This window comes from Uncinocarpus reesii, genomic scaffold (assembly GCF_000003515.1).
Source record: "Uncinocarpus reesii 1704 scaffold_5 genomic scaffold, whole genome shotgun sequence".
Classification (NCBI taxonomy): Eukaryota; Fungi; Ascomycota; class Eurotiomycetes; order Onygenales; family Onygenaceae; genus Uncinocarpus; species Uncinocarpus reesii.
In genome coordinates this window covers 1,696,417-1,716,291 of record NW_003052496.1, presented here as the reverse complement: position 1 = coordinate 1,716,291, position 19,875 = coordinate 1,696,417, and the positions used below count along the sequence as shown (strand labels likewise).

Here is a 19,875-nt window from a genome sequence, read left to right as displayed (position 1 = left end):
AATTGGTAGTGCCGAAGGGATTCGCGGTCATTTTTACAGGCTGGGGCCCAACATTTTTCGGATACTCTGTACGTGGTTACTATTCTATATGGAAGTGAACGCGCCTTGACAAGTCTCTAATCTGGATGTGACTTATAGGCCCAAGGAGCTTTCAAATACGGTGGCTACGAATTCTTCAAAAAGTTCTACGCAGATCTACTTGGGGAGGATGCCGCTACGGCTTGGCGGACATCTATATATGCCGCCGCTAGTGCCTCGGCCGAATTGATTGCGGACGTCGCACTCTGCCCATTCGAAGCAGTCAAAGTGCGAATGCAGACTACTATCCCTCCATTTGCCACAGGAACATTCAGTGGTATCTCCTATGTTGTCGGAAAAGAAGGAGTCGGAGGGTAACGTGTTCCAAGAACCCAGTCGAACATATTGGGACAGCTAACAAGATCTCTACATTCTAGTTTGTACAAGGGCTTGTATCCATTGTGGGGTCGTCAGATTCCCTACACGGTGATGAAGTTCGTGTCTTTCGAACGGATCGTGGAAATGATCTATAACCGACTCCCTGGTAAAAAGTCCGACTACAACAAGGGCGCGCAAACCGCTGTTGCTTTCACCGGTGGTTATCTTGCCGGTATTCTCTGCGCTGTTGTGTCCCATCCCGCCGATGTAATGGTCAGCAAACTCAACGCCAATCGACAACCTGGAGAAGCATTCGGTGCAGCTATGGGACGGATTTATAAGGACATTGGATTTGGAGGGCTGTGGAATGGTCTCCCTGTCCGAATTGTCATGATCGGCACCTTGGTAAGCTCCAGTCCAAATATTTCTTTGCAGGACAAAACTGACTTGCATCTTATAGACCGGTTTGCAATGGATGATGTATGCTTTCCATATCCTTTTCGTTTGCCTTTCCTTTGTAGATATACTAACGGTTTATGATAGCTACGACTCGTTCAAGATCTTCATGGGTCTCCCGACTACCGGTGGTCCAAAGGAAGCTAAGAAATCAGAAGTTTAAGAGCTTCAAGAGGGATTGTATGCTATGGTTGCTCATTGGGTGTTTTATGGTGTGGCTGACTGTACATATATCTGTGATTGTCCCTTGCGATATTTGTCTTCAGCCATCCGAATTCCTAGATATGGAATGTGGCTATTATCTTTCGATTATCTCGCTGACGGAAACTTGGTGCTTGCAAAGTCTGTGATTCGGCAGAAAGTAAGGTTATCTTATCTTTCGCGGCTCCTCTCACTTGCCAAGCCTATGTCACTCGCCTGCGAAGTTCTCCTTTCCGAAGCACTATCTGTTATCATCTAGCACTTGCTTGCATGGCCTTTGCCACGAACTATGCTCCGTATGCTTTTTTTCCTATCAATTGAAAAGTATATTACTCTTAGAACTGGTCGAAGATTTGGCCTTTCTTTTGCAATTGATTTATTTCAAAGATACCCGAACTAGACATCCTCCACTGGTGTTAATGTCAGATGGTAGAGCCAGGAGGTTGCTTTCAAATAAATACTGCTCCAGCTCAGTTCAAATGAAATCATCATCATCAAGATTCTCATCATCACTGTCCTCTTCTTCCTCTTGTGCGAGGCCAATTTGCCGGGCTGCAGTTAGAAGAAGAAGGTCATCCTCCTCCTTGGCCTCCAAATTGTTGCCAGTTTCAGTGCAACCATCAAGCAAGTGATCATATTTGTGTCCTATCTCATCCACAAATGCCAAAAGCATATTCCTTTTCAAGTATTTTCCTGGGGATGACCAAGCAGGTTTTTCGAGTTCGGATTCGCGAAGGATTTGGCCCTGCCAACGTTCGGTGAAGGCGCGGCGAAGCATCTGGAGGCAGTAGTGAAAATATAGATACCGGGGCGCGCGGACCGGAGTCATTCCTAAACTCGAGTCGTTTGCCATCAAGCTGCCTCCACGATCCATCAATGTATGGGATTATCCGGTTAAGTTTTGTTGGATCGTGGTCAATGATCTTCAGCTTATACTCTTTCGGCTCACTTCTATCCCACTCAGTTATAGCCCTCAGATGTTGGGGTTCTCCAGGCAGATCTGGAACAATGACAAACAGGCCCGCTCTCAAATTTTGCCTCGACGTGATTTGAAATGAGAAGCCCATTTTTGGGACTAAAAAGCTCTGGCTCTTGGGTCTCCCCGAATATCGCAGTCATCGTCTGCTGGCCATGCCTGTACGAGAATATGTGACTTGCAGTAACATCCTCTTTGGCAAGCCACCGCGAGAGAATAGGGCACCACAGCAAGTCTTCATATTCAATTTCCGATTTTTGGGCGTTGTATGCTTCAATCAAGCTAGCTCGGAAACTGCTTTGCGCTTTATTTTCCCTCCCACCGCCGTACGAAGCGATACCAAGCCCTCGACTGCTTGAGATGAACAACTCCAAGTAAGATCGACGTAGAGTGACCGTATTTGCTTCAGAGTCGGGTTCACCGCTACCAGATTTAACACGTCGCAATTGGTCCCGGAACTTCCGTTCTTTAAGTTTCAGAGCCTCAAGCTCGGCGTGCAGCTGCTTGGCGTCTTCCATAGTAGCCCAGGCTTCCTCGCTGCCACCTTCTGTCTTGAACTTTTCAGTAGAGATCTGCCTTCGAACGTTGTTGCGGGCGGTTTCACTTCGGACGATGTCCAAAGCCGTCTCCCAATATCTACAGAGGGAAAGTGAGCACCAGTGCTACTAGTGAGCATGTTCAAGCATGACTTACTCGGAATCAAAGCTGCCTTTGGGCTTTAATTGGCGTCTCTTACGCGCAATTTCGTGATTCAAGTCGTCCAGCTCGTCGCGGAGGCGTTTGCTTGAACTCCTAGGCGGGATCACAGGTCTCGATGCCATGATTTGCTAATGTAGTAACCACCTCTTGATGGAAAATGTGAGAGAGTATATCAGGAGACTGAGAAGATTCAAGAAAGAATTATTGCCTTAGTCAGTGAGATAATGAGTAATGTAGACTTGTCAGATCAAGAAAGTCAAAACATGTGCGGTGAGTTGGAAACCACACCTTTATATATGCTCCAGTGAACCCTTGTCTGACTCAGCGTTAACTCTGTACTAGTCAGCTGATTAATGACTCAGGCAGAAAGGAAGAATCTCAAAACAATAATATGCAATAGGAGGAAAGAGCTTCAACTGCTTTTAGAAACTGCAGCTATAGCTGCTGAAGAAATCACATCAGCACATTCTCACTCCAATTCAATATCTGGATCCGAAACGGTGGTGTCAATAAATAGCTTCATGCCTGATGATATCTTTTGGCCCTTTTCTTTTTTTTTTTTTTCGTTTCACATTCCGCTGGTTCTATATTTACCCCGAGAGATTGATCTTCTGACGGGTCGATTCCACGTTAGCGCGGTGGCCACGGAAATGTTTCGCGCGAAGCGGATCGGAAGGCGCGAGGGTGTGTGGACCATGCACGGGAGAGAGAAGGGGAGGGAGAAAAGGGGCGCATCCGTCGGGCGCAGGATGAGCAGGAGTATATGGGCTTCGCGGATAAGCTCAAGTACAAGTTATTCGGTCGAAAATGAAGTGGATGGCTTTTTTTTCTCTGCGCGAGGACGCTTTCTGGATGGAGGCGGGCAGAGCAGAAGCAGTTGCTGAGTTGCTGGAGAGTAGTGGAAATACCCCCTTTCTAGGTTGCAGCTGTTGATAATAAAGTTGAATTTCACGTTTGGGCTGCTCGTCATCTCCGGTGTCTCGATTCCAAGGTCCGTGCGATTCAGCTTAGCTTGCCAGGGAAAACCGTGAGTAGACACTGGGCCGAATATAAAATCACGGAAAGGCATGCAAAGGGATCTGGAAGGGGACCATCAGAGCAACTGTGACTTTCAGTCCCATTTTGGTGTGCCGATCGAAAAGGGCACTAGGGGTTTCCAAAGAAAATTCCAATTGATTCTTGTTATCAAGGTATTTTAATAAACAAACAAGGAAACTTAGCCAAGCAAGCATATAACAAGGAGACGGCATGGGTAGCGCACCACTCGGATCATCAGAATCGAGCAGGTAAAAGTAGGGATATACCTGAACAGCGCATCGGTTGACCTTCTTTTTTCAACCTACAGATGAGAAAATCTAGCGTACTAGATATAGTCTTTTCGCGCTTCGCCGTCCTTCTGGGGAAAGTGTTTGAGGAAGCGAACAGAAAGCAGATCGATACAGGAACGGGAAGGCCAATAAAACCAGCAGCAAGGCAGAAGCACCAAGCGAGTGCTAAGAGCAAAAAGGCAATGCATAAACTAAAGTCGATTAATGGGTATGGTATGTTAGAAGAATGGGTATCGATCCAACGATCTGAGCTCCGTCAGTAAAAAAAAAAAGGCAAAGTGCAAAACTGTGGAAGAAGCAGAAAAGGAAGCGTGATTAGTTTGTTATAAAGTCAAAAACATAACCAATAAGTCCTCCCATTGACCCTGGCGACTATCGCGAAGCTTCCATGTTCTTGGTTAATTCAGCAACGCGGGCGCGAATACGTGCAGCCCGCAATTCAATAGCTAAATCACAGTATATTAGCTAGTTTATCAATGAGATAGACACAGATGGTGGTTACTCACATTCATGAGTTTGATCTTCAGTATTAGGTTTCTCTGGCACGGGTTTCTTTGCGATAACTTCTTCAGCCATGCCTGCTCTCTCAGCGGCATTCTTTCGGATTTGTGCCCATCGATGCTGAGCCTGCATTGGCGCTTCATCTGGCACGGGGCTAGGAGCACTATCACGTCCATTCACCGTGGTTGGTTCTGTCGGCTTTTCAACATGTGGAGGTGTTGGTGCTCTTTCAACGGAGGATTCTGTGCTTGGAGTGTCGATAGGGGCAAAAGCAGGCTGATCAACTATTGGGCTCTGGTGATCAAAGTTGGAAAAGTGTTGATCCGCCTCTGCCTGTTCATTGGTGTTCACACGGGAAAGGCTATCGAATTCGGCTTCTCTGCGGTGTTTTGGTGGGCCATCATAAGTCACCGGAGCAGGAGCAGGGGCCGATACAGGCACAGGTGCAGGTGCTGGCTTCCGTTCGGCAACGGGAGGAGCTGGTGGCTTGGAGGTCTCGGGTACAGATGCCTCCTCAGATGATTGCTTTTGACCAACACTGGATAGCCGATGAGCGGTCGTGCTCTTGGGTGTCAATGCACCCGACCTTTCAGCGCTGGTTCTTGTCGCAGGTGTTGCGGATGTACTCTCGACGGAGGATCTGCCAGCAAACTCCGACTTCTTCTTTGCAAAGAGTGCCTTGAGTCCGGAGGTTCCTGGTCTCTTTTTCAGTTTTCTGAGTTCACGCGTGGATTCACCGGATGCTCTGCCAATGGCTGGCCACGGTTTGGGAAATGTTCGCTCACCAGAATCTTGTTTTGCAGGGGTAGGATCTGCCACTGGAGTTGGCTTCGGCGCCGGCCGCGTTTCCTTGGGAGGCGGAACCGGTAATGGGGAAGCAGATTCTCTAGGCGCACGCTGCTCTGCTTTTGGAGGAGGCGTGGGTTCCCGTCCAGGGGCAGAACCAAGGCTAGATGTGGCTCGACCATTCCAGCTAATATCCAGATTCTCTGCGGGAACACCTGTGCCAGCCCGGTTATTGCTAAGATAAGCAGCCCTAACAGCATTTTTGTCATAGTTGCTTGCCCACTTCATTGCATGAGATGCCTCGTTCAAAATGGACGGCTGTAAAGTAAGTACAGAATTAGTTCTAGTCGAGTATGAGTCGTCCTGCCTTGTCCTGGCGGCCCTAGCCTGTTCTTGCTCCAACTCTCGATGTTTCCTTTGGAGTGCAGCGGCAGCTGCCTGGATCCTGGCATGCTGATCTGGTCCAATGCTCGTTCTGCTCAACGGCGCCGGATTGTTAGTGGATTTATACGGCTCACCATTCTTTTTTGCAGCAGATTGACGTCGAGTCAACCGCCCTTTTCTTGTCCGGAAGCCGAAGAAACTCTTCTTCTCCGCAATATAGGCACCAGCATCGGGCTCAGGTGCAGCACCTTTGACTTGCTCTTCAAGGATGAGCCACTTGCCACTAGAAATGACAGTCTCAAGCAGCGCACATCGTCCAAAGACCGCTTTTCGCGACGCAGTTTCTTCGCCAGCCAAACTGCTAATCCAAACCCACCAAAATGAATCATCCAGGTCTAAGACCGAAATACTCGCCAGCTCACCGGGATCCAGTGTGGATTCTTGGTCGAAAGAGCGCTTATGAGACTGAGAGCTCTGTCCGCGAACAGTCTGGATGGGCGGGAGAACTTTGTCTGGCGGCAAGAGTAGTCCGGGGCGGTTTCCGTTCCGTTGTTCATCTGTAAATCCAGAAGATAAGAAATCGGCCCAAGAGGGCGTAGTAGGACGTCCTAAATCCGCAGTGCGCGACGCTGGCGCTGACCTGAGGCCCAACTGTGGCGTCCTTCCGAAACCAGTTCCGTCTTCTTCATCCGATTCATCGATCGAACCACCAAATCCGATGTCTTCGAAACGTGACCATGAAGCATCACGTAAGCTCGTGGAAGCCTTTGTTGTAGAGACATCGGACTGGTTTGCGGTCGAAATGCACCGTAGGACGCGACGGCATTCGTCACTCAATGCCTGGGCTGGATCATCCAAGCTTGAAAAGTCCTTCAAAACAACATCGCTGTCCCGATATTCAAAGTTTTTGGCTCGTCGCAACAGAGCAAATGGCGTTGGAGAGACGGTATCAACAATCATTACAACTTTGGTTGTCTGAGTCTGGAGTAGGGAAGGTCGCTCCGGAGGATATTCTGTTCCTTGCACCAACGTCTGCAGGGACAATGGGAGAGTGGCGATGCCATTGGTGCCACGGATCGAATCAGGAGTAAGGGAGCGCAGGTAGGCAAAAAATAAATGACTTGTTGCATCAGCCGCCCTAATCGACGTGTTAGTCTTGCCGGCATAAAAGGTTACGAGACAGCCTTACTCTGCCCAGGTTTTATAACTTGCTTCGAAGCCGTTACCGGTGTCAGTATGCTCAAAAGCCCACCAGCCAGCATATCTAGAGAGCTTTCGGCCTCCGAGACCATTCTTGTTTCCATGAGCGGCAATCGCAGCCATGAGTTCAAAGAAATCAAAAATTATCTTAGTACGGGCATCTGAATCCACGCTGATCGGAATAAAGGTCGAAAACGCATCACGGGCGAGCTGTGAATCTGGGCGATTGTTAACTATAAGCAGACGGTGGAAGAGTTACAATAGGGAACAAATACCTTGTTCGCCAACTTTGAATAGTTCATAAGCCTCCCACGTTATGATGCCCCCAGGAAGTCTACTCCAACACCATTTCATTACACTGCAAAGCACCTAAACGCGACGTTTAGTCAAGTTCAAGATGAGGTCAATTCGCCAGTGACACTGGTATTCAAACGCACCATTGGCTCCGTTAACCGCAACTCCTGCAATAGGCTGTCTCCTCGCAGGGGTGAAGTTCTTCCGAGAGAGGGGCCGAAGAAATTACGAACAAAGGTGCGAGCGGCGCTCGGGTCTGAGGTCGGGCGGAATGGGAGGAGCAAAAACGGGGTGTCGAGAGCTAGATAGAAGTCCAATGAGCATCATCGTAAAAACGAAAGAGATTTTCTGCAGGCAGCGCAGCTTCCCAGTCGAGGTCGCGTCTTACCTCTGGCTTTCAATTCCTGTGTGCATCCGTGTATCAGCTCCTGTACCTCCTCGGCTCCAACCTCTGTTCGCAGCCAGGCGTCTGTCCATTGCGGTTTGGGAGGTCCATCAGTGCCTGCGCCGTTCTGCTTTTTCTTGCTACTCCCATCCTTGCGAAAAACGCGCGCGAAGAACGACATTGTCTAAAGGGGACAGCGATGGTCTGGTGTAGAGCCGAATCCGTCACGTTTCGCAGGAGAGCGTCGGGGCCACGAATCGAGGCACGGCAACCTTGGCTTGTAAATGTCGGCCTGGGTTTGGAAATGATCCTCGAATTCGGCAGCCCTTTAATCAAAGACGGTCGGCTGTTTGAGGGCAGCAACCAAGCGGGGCATCAAAAGCGAAAACGCTCGACGAGACAGGCGGTCAAGGACATGTAAGGCCGAAAGAGTCTTGTTCGACAGGCACCGATGCGTGAAGGAAAGCCGTCGAGGCCTGGGAGATCGTTGGTCGGGAATTAAAGGGGGCGTGTATCGAGAAAAACGCTTCCAATCACCGACAACGCGGATAATCTGTGCATGAACAAGGCGTGTTAGTGCTATTCACAAGAGCAACGGCAATCGAGGGGATGGGACGACATGCAGGATGGTCTGACCGTGACTTGCAATTCACCCTGGGTTTCTAGTGCGGTTTCACAGGGGGCAGATTGCATACAAAAAAAAAATATTGGCGAGAATGAGCGACGAGGAAGGGCAAGAAAGCAACAAACGAACGTGAAGCGAAGAGCAGCAAGATGAAGAGAAAAGAAGCCTGGACCGACAGGCTCGCAACCGGCAGAATCCAATGGAGCGTCGAAGGGGACGATGGAGAGGAAGAAAGAAGGGAGGGAGAAAAAGGAGTCGCCCGTTTCAGAGGAAACACGTCGGTGATCGCGACTTGGCAAAAAGCGCTGGACTAACGCCTAGTCGACGCTTCAGGGGGAAGCTGGCCGGGAAAACGTCCGCTGCCCAATGACTTGGCCCGTTGTCCAAAAAGCAATTATGTCGGTATTCCCATTCCGCTGGACCGTCGACGAGGAGCTGCGCTGCTGTCTCGTTCTGCTCGTCCGGCAACGCAGCGATTCGACTTCTATCGTCGCCAGTTTGATAGAAGCAGCCCCTCCGACTTCCCAAGCCCCTGCTAGCTTCCCACCCGAAATGACATGAAATACGGTGCACCCAACGGGAGTCTAACCTTGAGGCATTCGGGCCCGCGGTCCCAGCGAACCATGGTTGGCGTGTGTGTGCGCGTATCCTCAGCGGGTTGGATCGCCCATCAAATTGCATTCCAGCACAGAGCTTCACGAGGTTTCTCTCGATCAAAACCAACAAAAACGCGAGCCCTTGGGCTGACGTTCCGGATGCTTCTCCTCCTGCCACTGCTGAAGAACTTCTGAAGCTAGTTAGCATTTAACCTCTGTCCGGGGTACATAAGGCTTATGCACGCCCTTAATTCGCGCTGTCGACCGTGCGATGGGAGCTGGAGCTCTCTTGTCTGACGTCCTGCGGTCAAGGCCCTCTAGAGCAGAGCTTTTCGTTCTGTTCAGCCATCATTTCTACTCTCTTTCCTTACACCTCGGCGCTGATGACGTTTCTCCCTCGCTTGGCGAGCCCTAAATGCAGGGAAGGAGGCTTCAGGATCGAGACAAGGGGCTGTGGTAACCACATGGATGGCCGTCTTAACTCTCCGATTACACATGGCTAAGACCTAGCTACCAGGAGCAGTACTCGAAGTCCATCAACTTCTGCGAGTTCGTGCTACAAACCGGCATATGAGACTCCGCACCCCCGGACTTTAACTCGACAAACTTGTATCGGAGACAGCTAAAAACTGGACCCTTGATCCGGTGCCATGATATGTCAGAGACAAGGTTTGACTTGCGGGATGGAACGAGAGAAGACGTCTTTCACCCAGCCAAGCACCAGCTGCAGCCTGGATCAAGATTTGCCCATCAATAAAAAGAGACCTTGTGAGAGGCATCACATTCCGCCTGTCTCCAGCGGTTCTAACTTCTCAGACATGTTTTCCCAATTCCCATACATTGCGACACTAGATTCCCTGGTTAGAGCGGTTGCTCAGGAGGACGGAGGTTCAACCCAAATCCGAGCACATGACTATACGCTGATGAGACTGTACCAGATCGCAGGACTGTCCTTAATGGCGCATAAATTTGTTGCCATCGGAGTCGCAATCAGTATTGACATCGATCTCAAACAATTTTCGCAGCAGAAAAAAAAAAGTAGAAAAGAACTCTATCATTCAGCAGCATTGCCAACGGAACACCGCAGAAAAACCGCACAAAAGGCATTAAATGTAGAGAACCTCGGAGAGCAACCCATTTTCATCTCGCAAATTGCAAGCCGTAAATCGTGACGCAACAATAGAAAAACAAAGGAACAAAAAGAAGATAGACATGTCTCAAAAAAAGTTACCCCTCTCTCTCTACCCCATGGTTCATCTTCTCGCCTGCTCTCTTTCAACCTCGTACATGAAATCAAAGTAGGCTTTGTCAAAATGGTGCACGCGCACATATCCGTCCTCTCCACCAGAAGCATAGCCCGTTCCCGCTGGATGCGCAGCAATCGTGTTCAGCGGACCGAAATGGCCTCGCACACGACCAATCTCGTCTTCGAAAATCTTGTGGTAGAACCGGGCTTCGAATTTTCCCTGTCTGGCGGATGTCGTTGTCACGTCCATGGCGGCTTGGCCACCACCGAGGATGACAAAGTCCTTCTTTGCAGCAAGCGCCGCGGTGTTGAGAGGGGTATCGGCGACATAGGTTTTCATGACTTGGAGTTCTCGGGAGGAGATGACCTGCGAATTTATCAGCGATCGAAACTTTCCCAGTCGCATCAATCATGGGCTTGGGACCTACCTTGGCGGATTTGTCTTTTGAAGCAGTGATGAAGTAGGTTCGGTCGGCGGAGAATTGGAGGTCAGTGATCTGATAGTCAAATTCATGGGCTTGAACATTTTGCAGTTGCTCGCCAGTCTGAGCCCAAGTCAGCAAAAGTCGTCCACATCTGAAAGACTCCAGAATACACCACAACTCCTTACCTTTGCATCGTACTGGCTTACACTGCCATCTTCATGGCCCGCGATAATGTATTTCCCCAAAAAGCTCCATCCCGCCACAGTCGCCTTGCTCTGCTCACAGGTGATCTTTAAGCAAGGTTCATCGGTCTGCTCTTCCAAATTGTTCCCTTCCCCATCTCCGTAAAGCACATCATATACCACAATGGTACCCAGGTATCCCATTCGCTTCTCCGTAACGGCCAGTATTTTCGACCCATCGGGACTGAACTCGACCCTCTTCACCGCAGTCGGGAATTCCCACACCTTCACACACTCACCGGTCTTCGCATTCCATAAGCGAACCGTATTGTCTGCGGCGCCCGTTGCCAAAAGTACCGTCCCGGGGCTGACATCGACTGTCCAGAGTGCGCCTTGGTGTCCTTCGTATGTTCCCAGCCGTTCACCGTTTGCAGAGTACCATGCGCAGAGAATCTTATCCTTCGCTACGGAGAAGAGGAGGTCGCCGTCGTGGTTGTATTTGATCTGATTGAGGGACCGTTCCTATGGGCGGATCAGTCTCACGAGGCTTGAAAAATGCGGGATCGGGGAAGGCCAGTAGACCACTTACATGGCCCTGAAGCAGGATCGGTCTCATTGTTTTTGATTATTCCGTCTAGATAGAAGCTGCAAAAAGGTATATTCTGTATTTTAGTGCTCTTGAAACCGAGTTCTCGCGATAGATCCCACCCAGCTGGTCTGTGGAGCAACAAAATCTCGTAATCAATCACCACACACACATTTTGATGCCAAGATTTCGCCTGGCTCTGAGCACGTGATTTGCTAGTTGGCTCCGGAGGTACATTGATCCGAGGCACCTAACGTAATCTAACTACCACTATGGACAGTGAATAACGGCAATCAGCTCTCTTTTACTTAAATACCAGCTCTAGATTAGATACGATGCATGACTGAAAGTATCGGGTGGGCATGCAGAGGTAAGGGCATTTCCTCGCGATTGGGTTGTTATATCAGTGCCATTCAAGGGAAATTCAGTATTCAATCTTCCCGTTGATTCTCCGTGCCAATTCCCAGAAAAGGATGTGATTATCTCTCCATCTCAAAGTGTTCTCTGCTTCCGAAAGCAAATCCATATTTTCATAGTCAAGGAAGTAGCTTCAGAGAGAGAGATTAGCGCCCATCATTGGGACCACAGCACATGGGAATAACGTACCATTTGTCACTTTTGGCATCATAATGAAGGTTTCGTAGACCCTCGTCCCTCTGCATTCCGCCGTGGCTATAAAGTTCCCTATATGGATCAAAGGTCAGTAAGTTGGAGTTATCAACAATAGCTGTATTGGAACATGGGCTCAGGAGGCGTATCCACATACTCTATGGACCGACGAAACGCGCGGCGAATCTTCTCACGGTCCTCGGGAGGACGATACCAGAAGTCTACTAAAGATTCACCAGGTACTTTCTCCATCACAATGAACAAAATATAGCCTTCAGGAACAGGCATATCGTCGGCCTGCCATGCGTTAAGCCAACACAATACTTTAGGGGTGACAGAGCAGCCCTCTTCGTTGAGAGTCAGTAAAACATTCAGTTCATTGGCGCTCCACCCATTCGGATAAGTCAACGCCAGCGCCGCTCTGTCCTCTGGGTAGGGTGATGCTGGAGATTTCGGCGGAACCCTGATGAGTGCATTCAGACGTCAGCAAGCCGAGGCGCAGAAATAGTTTCAAAATCTTACTGCATCCGGATTTTTATGATCGCTTCTAACCCAATAGATGGGCCTTCAACTTGATAGCAATGATATACTGCGTGTGCCTCCGCCGTATCATCTTCTGGATCTGAGCTCGTGGTATAGCGCATAGTCTTTTCAGAAATTTTCTCGTCGAGTTTCCACCCGCTGCCATACTGAGGAAAGTGGAAAATCCTATGGTTAAATTCATCACCAATCCACGTTACTCGTTGCCTGCTCATATTGCTGACAGCTGGCAAGCCTGTAATGTAAATAAAGTAAGAACAGCTCGCGTCGCCGCATGTCCAGAGCCTAAAGAAAAGCCGCCCGTACTTTAATCAAATGAACCTTGTTTAAGGAGCTGTAGATACGGAAAGAAACTAAGGGATGAGACACTGCTGACTCTCTTTTATCTTGTGGATTGGAAGCATCCGTTGCTCATCAGTTCAAACCCAATATCGGATCTTTTGTTCTCGACCGAGCTGGGACCAACGTAAACAAGCTGGTTATCCGAGGATGCATGGATGAAATGAGTCTATTAGTATGTAGTGTTAACTAGGTGATGTGCTACTGCGAAGCAAAGAAACATATAGTGCCAGGGGTCCACGCATGGGATAGACAGAGCAGAGGTGGTGAATGTATATCGAAAGTAGGGTACTCCGTATGGCTTAGTTAACTGGTTCCCGTATTTTGGGCCAACAAAATTGTTGATAATCACGACATTAAGCAAACATATAGTTAGTCTTTTTTTCACCATTCGACTTCTTCCTCCCAGTCCGATACAACAAAGTCCTTCAGTCTCTACTTCCCCGTCGGCAATTGCAAAACCGAAGCCGCACATCAGTGGCCAGCCAAGGATCTAGTGATGTCCACAGCATCTGTTCTACCCTGCGCTGGCATGAGGAGCGAATCGCGAAGCCGGAAGTAGGATTGCCAATCGCAGCACATGAGCAATCAAGTGCATATACCCTAAAGTAGCATCTCAACATCGGAGTCTACATTGTAAACTAGCAAGACCGACATTTGCTAGAGCCACCTTCGTCCTACACGGCCTTCGTCAGAAACCGACAGAACAAACCCTGGACCGACGCTTTGGAGAACCGGTAGCATATTTAAACAACGCGCCACCTCTCCCAAGGTGCTTCCAATTTATACATATAATGACTCCCACAAGCCATGAACTGGTAGCCGAACAGATTTCCACAACTTCTCTCCTCGTCGTTGCTGTCAAGCATTGATATCCGGAACAACCATAATGCCGGCAGCTCCGAGTTCGCACCTCAACGCAAAGCAGATGAAGAAACAAAGCAGAAAATGAGTCAATCTCGCCGCAAGGAAAGTTTGCCGTTGCGCTGGCCGGGCGCTTGAAAAATTTTCTGGTGTCTTTAAAGTCAATTCGCGTTGAATTTACCAGTGTGTGCGAGGACTTGAAGACTAATATAAACCTCCATAGACCCGTGGTGCGCAGCGCATGGTCAACCTCCAAACCCGCATGCTAACGGCGGCCTTCCGTAGCCTATCGCGGGTGACAAGAGCGGCGATCCCGAGGGCCATGCCCATGCGGCCCAGTGCTACTTTATTATTCCTACCCCGCCATCCCGTTCGTCAACTTCACGCAGTCACCAATTCAACTCTACGCGCAACCAATTTTCAAGACTCAATTGTTCCAGAAAAAGTGCGCCCTGTTGCGTCAACTCCCTCTGCCTCGTTTTCCAGAAATCCGCGCGCTCACCCCGCCCTTGGCCTGTTTCCCAGTAAACCCTGCCGGACCACCCCACCCACCACTCAGCGACTCTTTTCCTCGAGTGCAGTCAATATGACCGGCACGAAGATCGATGGCACGGCCATAGCGAAAAGCATACGGGAGAAACTCGCGGCGGAAATTCAAAGCTCGGTGAACCCGAGATATCAGCCGAGCTTGGTTATATTTCAAGGCAGGTAAGCCCATACATGTGCTGCTTCTCACGAGCTACGGCTAACGGCGCGAATGATTATAGTCGGTGACAGGTCGGACTCAAGTGTGTTCTAGATGCCCTCGTTTCCTCAATGCATACTAATGTCCTTAGGCACCTATGTCCGTATGAAATTGAAGGCTGCATCAGAGGTATGTGGCCTGACGCGAACAACTGATGGAAAACCGATTACACCGCCACTAATCACGGATTCCCATTTCTAGGCGAATATTCTCTGCAGACTTGCCAAATTCCCCGAGGAAATCACAGAGACAGAGCTCATCCAAGAAATCAACAATGCGAACAACGACCCGTCGGTACATGGCATCTTGGTCCAATTGCCCCTCCCAAACCATCTCTCGGAGCATACAGTCACGTCCGCAGTCGCGAACGAAAAGGATGTGGACGGGTTCGGAGCTATCAATATTGGTGAACTGGCAAAACGGGGTGGGAAGCCGCTGTTCGTCCCATGCACTCCGCAAGGAATTATGGAACTGCTGCGCTCTAGCGGCGTAGATTTGGCAGGAAAAGAGGCTGTCGTGTTGGGACGGAGTGATATCGTTGGTAGCCCCGTCAGCTATCTCCTAAAAAACGCCGATGCGACTGTCACTGTCTGCCATTCAAAAACGAAGAATCTCCCCGAGGTCATCAAAAAGGCAGATATACTAGTCGCGGCAATTGGAAAGCCAGAATTCGTCAAAGGCGATTGGCTGAAGCCGGGTGCCGTAGTCATCGACGTTGGAACGAACTACATTCCCGATGCGTCCAAGAAATCCGGTCAGCGCCTTGTGGGAGACGTCGAATTTGCGAGCGCTGTAGAGGTGGCGTCCCAAATCACACCAGTACCCGGCGGCGTTGGCCCAATGACGGTAGCGATGCTTCTTCAAAATGTGGTCAACTCGGCCAATACATACTTTGAGAAGCTCAAGGACAGACGCATCTCTGCCCTACCAGTCAAGCTCCAGACTCCCGTCCCATCTGATATTGAAATCTCCCGCGCACAGCGCCCGAAGCCTATTTCGCAATTGGCCGCTGAAATTGGAATTGCGCCTCACGAACTAGAGCCATATGGTCAGACGAAAGCCAAAGTAAGTTTGGACGTCGCGTCGCGTCTCGCTCATCGCCGGAATGGAAAATATATCCTCGTTTGTGGGATCACACCAACTCCTCTCGGAGAAGGCAAATCCACCACCACAATGGGCCTCACCCAAGCTTTGGGTGCCCATCTGAACAGAATTACTTTTGCCAATGTGCGACAACCCAGCCAAGGCCCGACGTTTGGTATCAAAGGTGGTGCCGCTGGTGGTGGCTATAGTCAGGTTATTCCCATGGACGAGTTTAACCTGCATTTGACCGGCGATATCCATGCTATCACTGCTGCTAACAACCTTCTGGCAGCCGCTCTAGAAACGAGAATGTTTCACGAGTCTACTCAAAGCGATGCTGCGCTATACAAGCGGTTAGTCCCCGCAAAGAAAGGAAAGAGAGAATTTCAGCCAATTATGTTCCGAAGACTACGGAAACTGGGTATCGAAAAAACCAACCCCGATGAGCTCACACCAGAGGAGATTAACCGCTTTGCCCGTCTTGATATCGATCCTGATACCATTACATGGCGCCGCGTTTTGGATGTCAACGACCGACACCTCCGGAGTATCACTGTCGGTCAAGCTCCAACGGAAAAGGGCCATACCAGACAAACCGGGTTCGACATCTCAGTCGCCAGTGAATGTATGGCAATTTTGGCTCTTAGCAACGATCTCGCTGATATGCGAGAACGTCTCGGGAGAATGGTGGTTGCTACCTCGAAAAAGGGGGATCCCGTCACGTGCGATGACATTGGAGCCGGAGGTGCGCTCACCGCATTGATGAGGGACACCATCAAGCCGAATCTGATGCAAAGTCTGGAGGGCACACCGGTCTTTGTGCACGCTGGTCCATTTGCCAACATCAGCATCGGAGCCAACTCGGTCGTTGCAGACAAGCTTGCGCTCAAACTCGCTGGCACAGAGCCGGATGAAGACCACGAATCCAAGACCGGTTTCGTCGTCACCGAAGCTGGATTCGACTTCACCATGGGCGGTGAGCGCTTCTTCAACATCAAGTGTCGCTCGTCTGGGCTCGTCCCGGACACCGTGGTTATTGTCGCCACAGTACGCGCCCTAAAGGTTCATGGCGGTGGACCCGACATCACCCCTGGTGCAGCACTGCCAGAGGTTTACAGGAAAGAAGATACCGAGCTTCTACGACGCGGCTGCATTAACCTCAAGAAGCATATCCAGAACGCAAAGCAATACGGGATTCCCGTCGTGGTTGCCATCAACAAATTCGAAACCGACACAGAAGCCGAGATGGCTGTCATCCGCGAGGAAGCCATCGCCGCGGGAGCGGAAGATGCCATCCCCGCAAACCACTGGGCCGAGGGTGGTGCCGGTGCTGTTGACCTCGCCAAGGGGGTCATCATCGCTAGCTCGAAGCCCAAGGACTTTAAGCTGCTGTATGATCTCGAGGGCACGATTCAAGAGCGGATTGAGAAGATTGGCCAGCTCATGTACGGTGCCGACCGGGTGGAGTTTAGCGAGCTCGCGCAGAAGAAGGTGGACACGTACACGAAGCAAGGGTTCAGCAACCTCCCTATTTGCATTGCAAAGACACAATACTCGTTGAGTCACGACCCCAGCCTCAAGGGCGCTCCTACAGGATTTACAGTGCCAATTCGAGACGTGCGACTGGCCGTGGGCGCCGGGTACCTGTAAGTTGACTGTTCCTCTGGTTGCATGTTGTGATATCTTAACTAACGGTCTATTCTTTTTTTACCCCTTTAAAGCTATGCATTGGCGGCCGACATCCAAACAATCCCAGGTCTTCCAACTGCCCCAGGTTATCTCAAGGTTGACGTTGATGCCGAGACCGGAGAAATCGACGGGCTCTTCTAAACTTCAATTTTGATTCGGCGAGATTTCTTCCCTTGTTTCGTCGTGTTGCATCCCTTCTTGTAATTTAACAAGCATTTGTGCTCGATATTCCCGAGAAAAAAAACCCAAAAAAGCAGCCGGAGATAACCCCAGTTTTTACTTTTGTTCAACCACCATTCGCAGCCCTTTTCTTACTTACCCTTGGCGTCCTTATTTCGGGCGATCTGATGGAAGCAGCATAGATTCATAGAGCGGCATGATTGCATAGATTCAACAAACAAGAAGTTTAGGGTGCAATTTACAGATCCATTGCACATTTGTAAATCACAAAGATCAATGTCGACTCCAGATTGTAAATTTGAACACACGATCGACCGTCGAGATGACAATTCCGAGCTGTTCCTAGCCGAGCTATCGACGCCGGCATCACTTCCTATCAATCAAAAGACCGTGGTAATTTAGAACCGACCCGTTCGGGAAACGCGCGGGCGGGGGGCGGAGTTTTTGTTGATTAGTCAGTTGCGCCAGGCCGAGATCTGCCCTCTTTGTCAGACAGTTACATCGGCGAGATCCGAGCTAGTCAGGAGCCAGGCGAGGTTACCAAATTATGCAAGGGGTGAAGCAGGAGATGTTTCCTTGCCCTGTGTTGAAAGCCCGCTCCCTTGGTGAACGGTTAAACGAGGGATGTTCGGCAGGGGGTGATGGAGGGGAAGAGGGGTAAGATGTGCCCCTCGAGATTCAGGGAAGGGTCCTGTTCAATCGACTCTGTCGACCGGCCAAAATAGCCGGGCATTCGAGAGTACTTGAGGCAATCGCACCAGAGGTACGGAGTAGCTATGCAAGCATCAAGCAGTGTCCTCATGCTCTTCCAGTGACATCAGGAGCAACAGCCAAACGGAACTACATTCCGCGCGGGCGGCGGCCGGATAATCGTGGCCCCGAGAATAGCCCCAAAAACGCCAAGACTCCGGATATCCGACGGAAAAACTGGGGTAATAGTTTTTCCGATCAAAGTATCGCGTGCCTTTGATGTTGAATGCCACGGGCTTGCGCTCAGAGTAGCTGGCGCAACGATGTTATGACTGTCCTGAACACGCCTTCTTGTTGTTGTTGTTGTTGTTATCAGTTGCTGTTTTCCGGTGAGATCTTGATCCCGATATCCGCGGGGATTTTCCCATTTGCGTGATGGCGCGACTCGCCCGAGACACGCCAAGAAGAGACATCGCTCACAGTTGGTTGATCCTCTCCTAGCGCTGCATCTGGGTGATGTGACGTGGGAGGCGCTGCGAGGCCGTGACGGAGGAGATGTCTCCGCTGCAGCTGGTCAGAAGGTCTTTCCCTGGGAGATGAGATGCGGTCAAAGCGAGATCAGGGGATTTGAAGACTGCAGTGATGGCATTCTGAGAGATGATAAACTGAGGAGTTCCACCGCAAGTTGTATTTCAGTCAATAAAGTAAGAGTTGTAGGAAATGATGCAAGTGCATAGAGTGATCCACCCAGTAGTGTCAGCCCTGCAAGCTTCAGCGTGAAATCGCGCAAGAGCGTTGGGCCGGGTCGCGATGGGGGACGAGGCTCCGTCTGCAGACAGCCGACACTCTGGTCGGGGTGTGCCGCTTTGTCCAGGCTGGCCGTCTCAAGGTTGACCATGAATCATGACGACTGGATTGTCCTCGAATTGCGCTTCCCTTCGTTAATATTGCACATAAACTGAATGTCTGGCTAGCCGGCAACTGACATAAGCAGCCCCGCCGAGGAAAAACATTCGAGCGGAAGGGCCCCACCCGGCCAATCAGCGGGGGCGGCGGCGGCAGATACGACAAGCAGCAGAAAGAGGGAGCCAGGGGGAGTGTTTGGGGGGGTTTAGCTAGGGAGGGACGGGCAGCATGACCTGCTGATTCAACGCAAGTGGTGCTGGATTAAAACTGCTTTCTCTGCCCGCTCGTCCCATGTGTCTCCTCCAGCGCTGTGAACAGTGTGAACATAACGTGTTGTTGATCTGCTTCTGACATAATTTCCCGAGGAAACCCCTCCGGGCAGCGAGGTTAGCTGAATTGGTTATCCTCTGGACCCAAATTCCGCTCCCCGACAGACTTTCTCTGTGCGTAGTTGGATATCCACCCGGAAATCTTCTTTTTTTTTTCTCGCCGCGCCCGAACGAGAACCAGAGCAAGAGAGAGCGCAGACAAAGAACACTGGATTAACACCAGAGTGTCTGTGGGAAGAGCGCAAAACCCACCCCGCGACGCCCGACACCACCAGCGTCAGCGCTGCTTTGGCCCCCCCTGGCGTAATTACTTTATCCCCCCTCGTCTCCCCGTCCTCTGCCCTGATTATTTATCCTCCAGCACCAGAACCGAATATCCCGTTCCCGGCATTCCAAGACGATGCCTGCTCTTCGGCCTAGTTCCGTCCCATCCCGAGTCGTCTCGCTGACCCGCCTGCCCCTTCCACGGCCTCTTCATCCGCCGCCCGCCTCCCGGCTGCTCTCGACGTTTTCTATCCGCGCTCCCCCTCCTTTGCCTCGCAATTCTTCTACTGCCGCCCCGCGCTCCAGTATCCCTCTTCGTTCTCCCACAACACACGTCTCATCTTTGCTCTGTGCGCGCAGATAGCTGGCTG

General features: G+C 50.5%; 7 protein-coding genes across 7 annotated transcripts in view; 3 read left to right on the top strand and 4 right to left on the bottom strand.

The window, feature by feature from the left end:
• UREG_07620 (mitochondrial phosphate carrier protein 2) overlaps positions 1-1,015 on the top strand; it is a gene marked incomplete at both ends in the record, with an annotated part of 1,459 nt that extends 444 nt beyond the window's left edge. The window contains 4 exons of the mRNA XM_002582801.1: positions 139-392; positions 456-801; positions 857-876; positions 940-1,015. Coding sequence (XP_002582847.1) covers positions 139-392; positions 456-801; positions 857-876; positions 940-1,015 — 696 coding nt within the window. The remainder of the gene's footprint in view (positions 1-138; positions 393-455; positions 802-856; positions 877-939) is intronic.
• Positions 1,016-1,528: 513 nt separating this feature from the next.
• Positions 1,529-2,850, bottom strand: UREG_07619 (uncharacterized protein; the record flags this gene model as incomplete). Its single annotated transcript, XM_002582800.1, has 3 exons — positions 1,529-1,831; positions 2,071-2,665; positions 2,723-2,850. The coding sequence occupies 3 exons, from the start codon at positions 2,848-2,850 to the stop codon at positions 1,529-1,531; spliced, it is 1,026 nt and encodes a 341-aa protein (XP_002582846.1).
• Positions 2,851-4,428: 1,578 nt separating this feature from the next.
• On the bottom strand, positions 4,429-7,787 carry UREG_07618 (uncharacterized protein; the record flags this gene model as incomplete). The annotated part of the gene is made up of 6 exons (XM_002582799.1): positions 4,429-4,502; positions 4,563-6,865; positions 6,917-7,160; positions 7,203-7,296; positions 7,365-7,522; positions 7,610-7,787. 6 exons carry the CDS (start codon positions 7,785-7,787, stop codon positions 4,429-4,431), a joined length of 3,051 nt encoding a protein of 1,016 aa, XP_002582845.1.
• A 2,293-nt stretch (positions 7,788-10,080) lies between these two features.
• On the bottom strand, positions 10,081-11,296 carry UREG_07617 (eukaryotic translation initiation factor 3 39 kDa subunit; the record flags this gene model as incomplete). The annotated part of the gene is made up of 4 exons (XM_002582798.1): positions 10,081-10,440; positions 10,502-10,618; positions 10,684-11,202; positions 11,270-11,296. The coding sequence occupies 4 exons, from the start codon at positions 11,294-11,296 to the stop codon at positions 10,081-10,083; spliced, it is 1,023 nt and encodes a 340-aa protein (XP_002582844.1).
• A 533-nt stretch (positions 11,297-11,829) lies between these two features.
• UREG_07616 (uncharacterized protein) lies at positions 11,830-12,163 on the bottom strand (the record flags this gene model as incomplete). The annotated part of the gene is made up of 2 exons (XM_002582797.1): positions 11,830-11,950; positions 12,033-12,163. The coding sequence occupies 2 exons, from the start codon at positions 12,161-12,163 to the stop codon at positions 11,830-11,832; spliced, it is 252 nt and encodes an 83-aa protein (XP_002582843.1).
• A 1,385-nt stretch (positions 12,164-13,548) lies between these two features.
• On the top strand, positions 13,549-17,276 carry UREG_07615 (C-1-tetrahydrofolate synthase; the record flags this gene model as incomplete). Its single annotated transcript, XM_002582796.1, has 4 exons — positions 13,549-13,614; positions 13,842-14,326; positions 14,582-17,092; positions 17,168-17,276. The coding sequence occupies 4 exons, from the start codon at positions 13,549-13,551 to the stop codon at positions 17,274-17,276; spliced, it is 3,171 nt and encodes a 1,056-aa protein (XP_002582842.1).
• A 2,364-nt stretch (positions 17,277-19,640) lies between these two features.
• UREG_07614 (isocitrate dehydrogenase) overlaps positions 19,641-19,875 on the top strand; it is a gene marked incomplete at both ends in the record, with an annotated part of 1,911 nt that continues 1,676 nt past the window's right edge. Inside the window, one exon of the mRNA XM_002582795.1 lies at positions 19,641-19,854. Coding sequence (XP_002582841.1) covers positions 19,641-19,854 — 214 coding nt within the window. The remainder of the gene's footprint in view (positions 19,855-19,875) is intronic.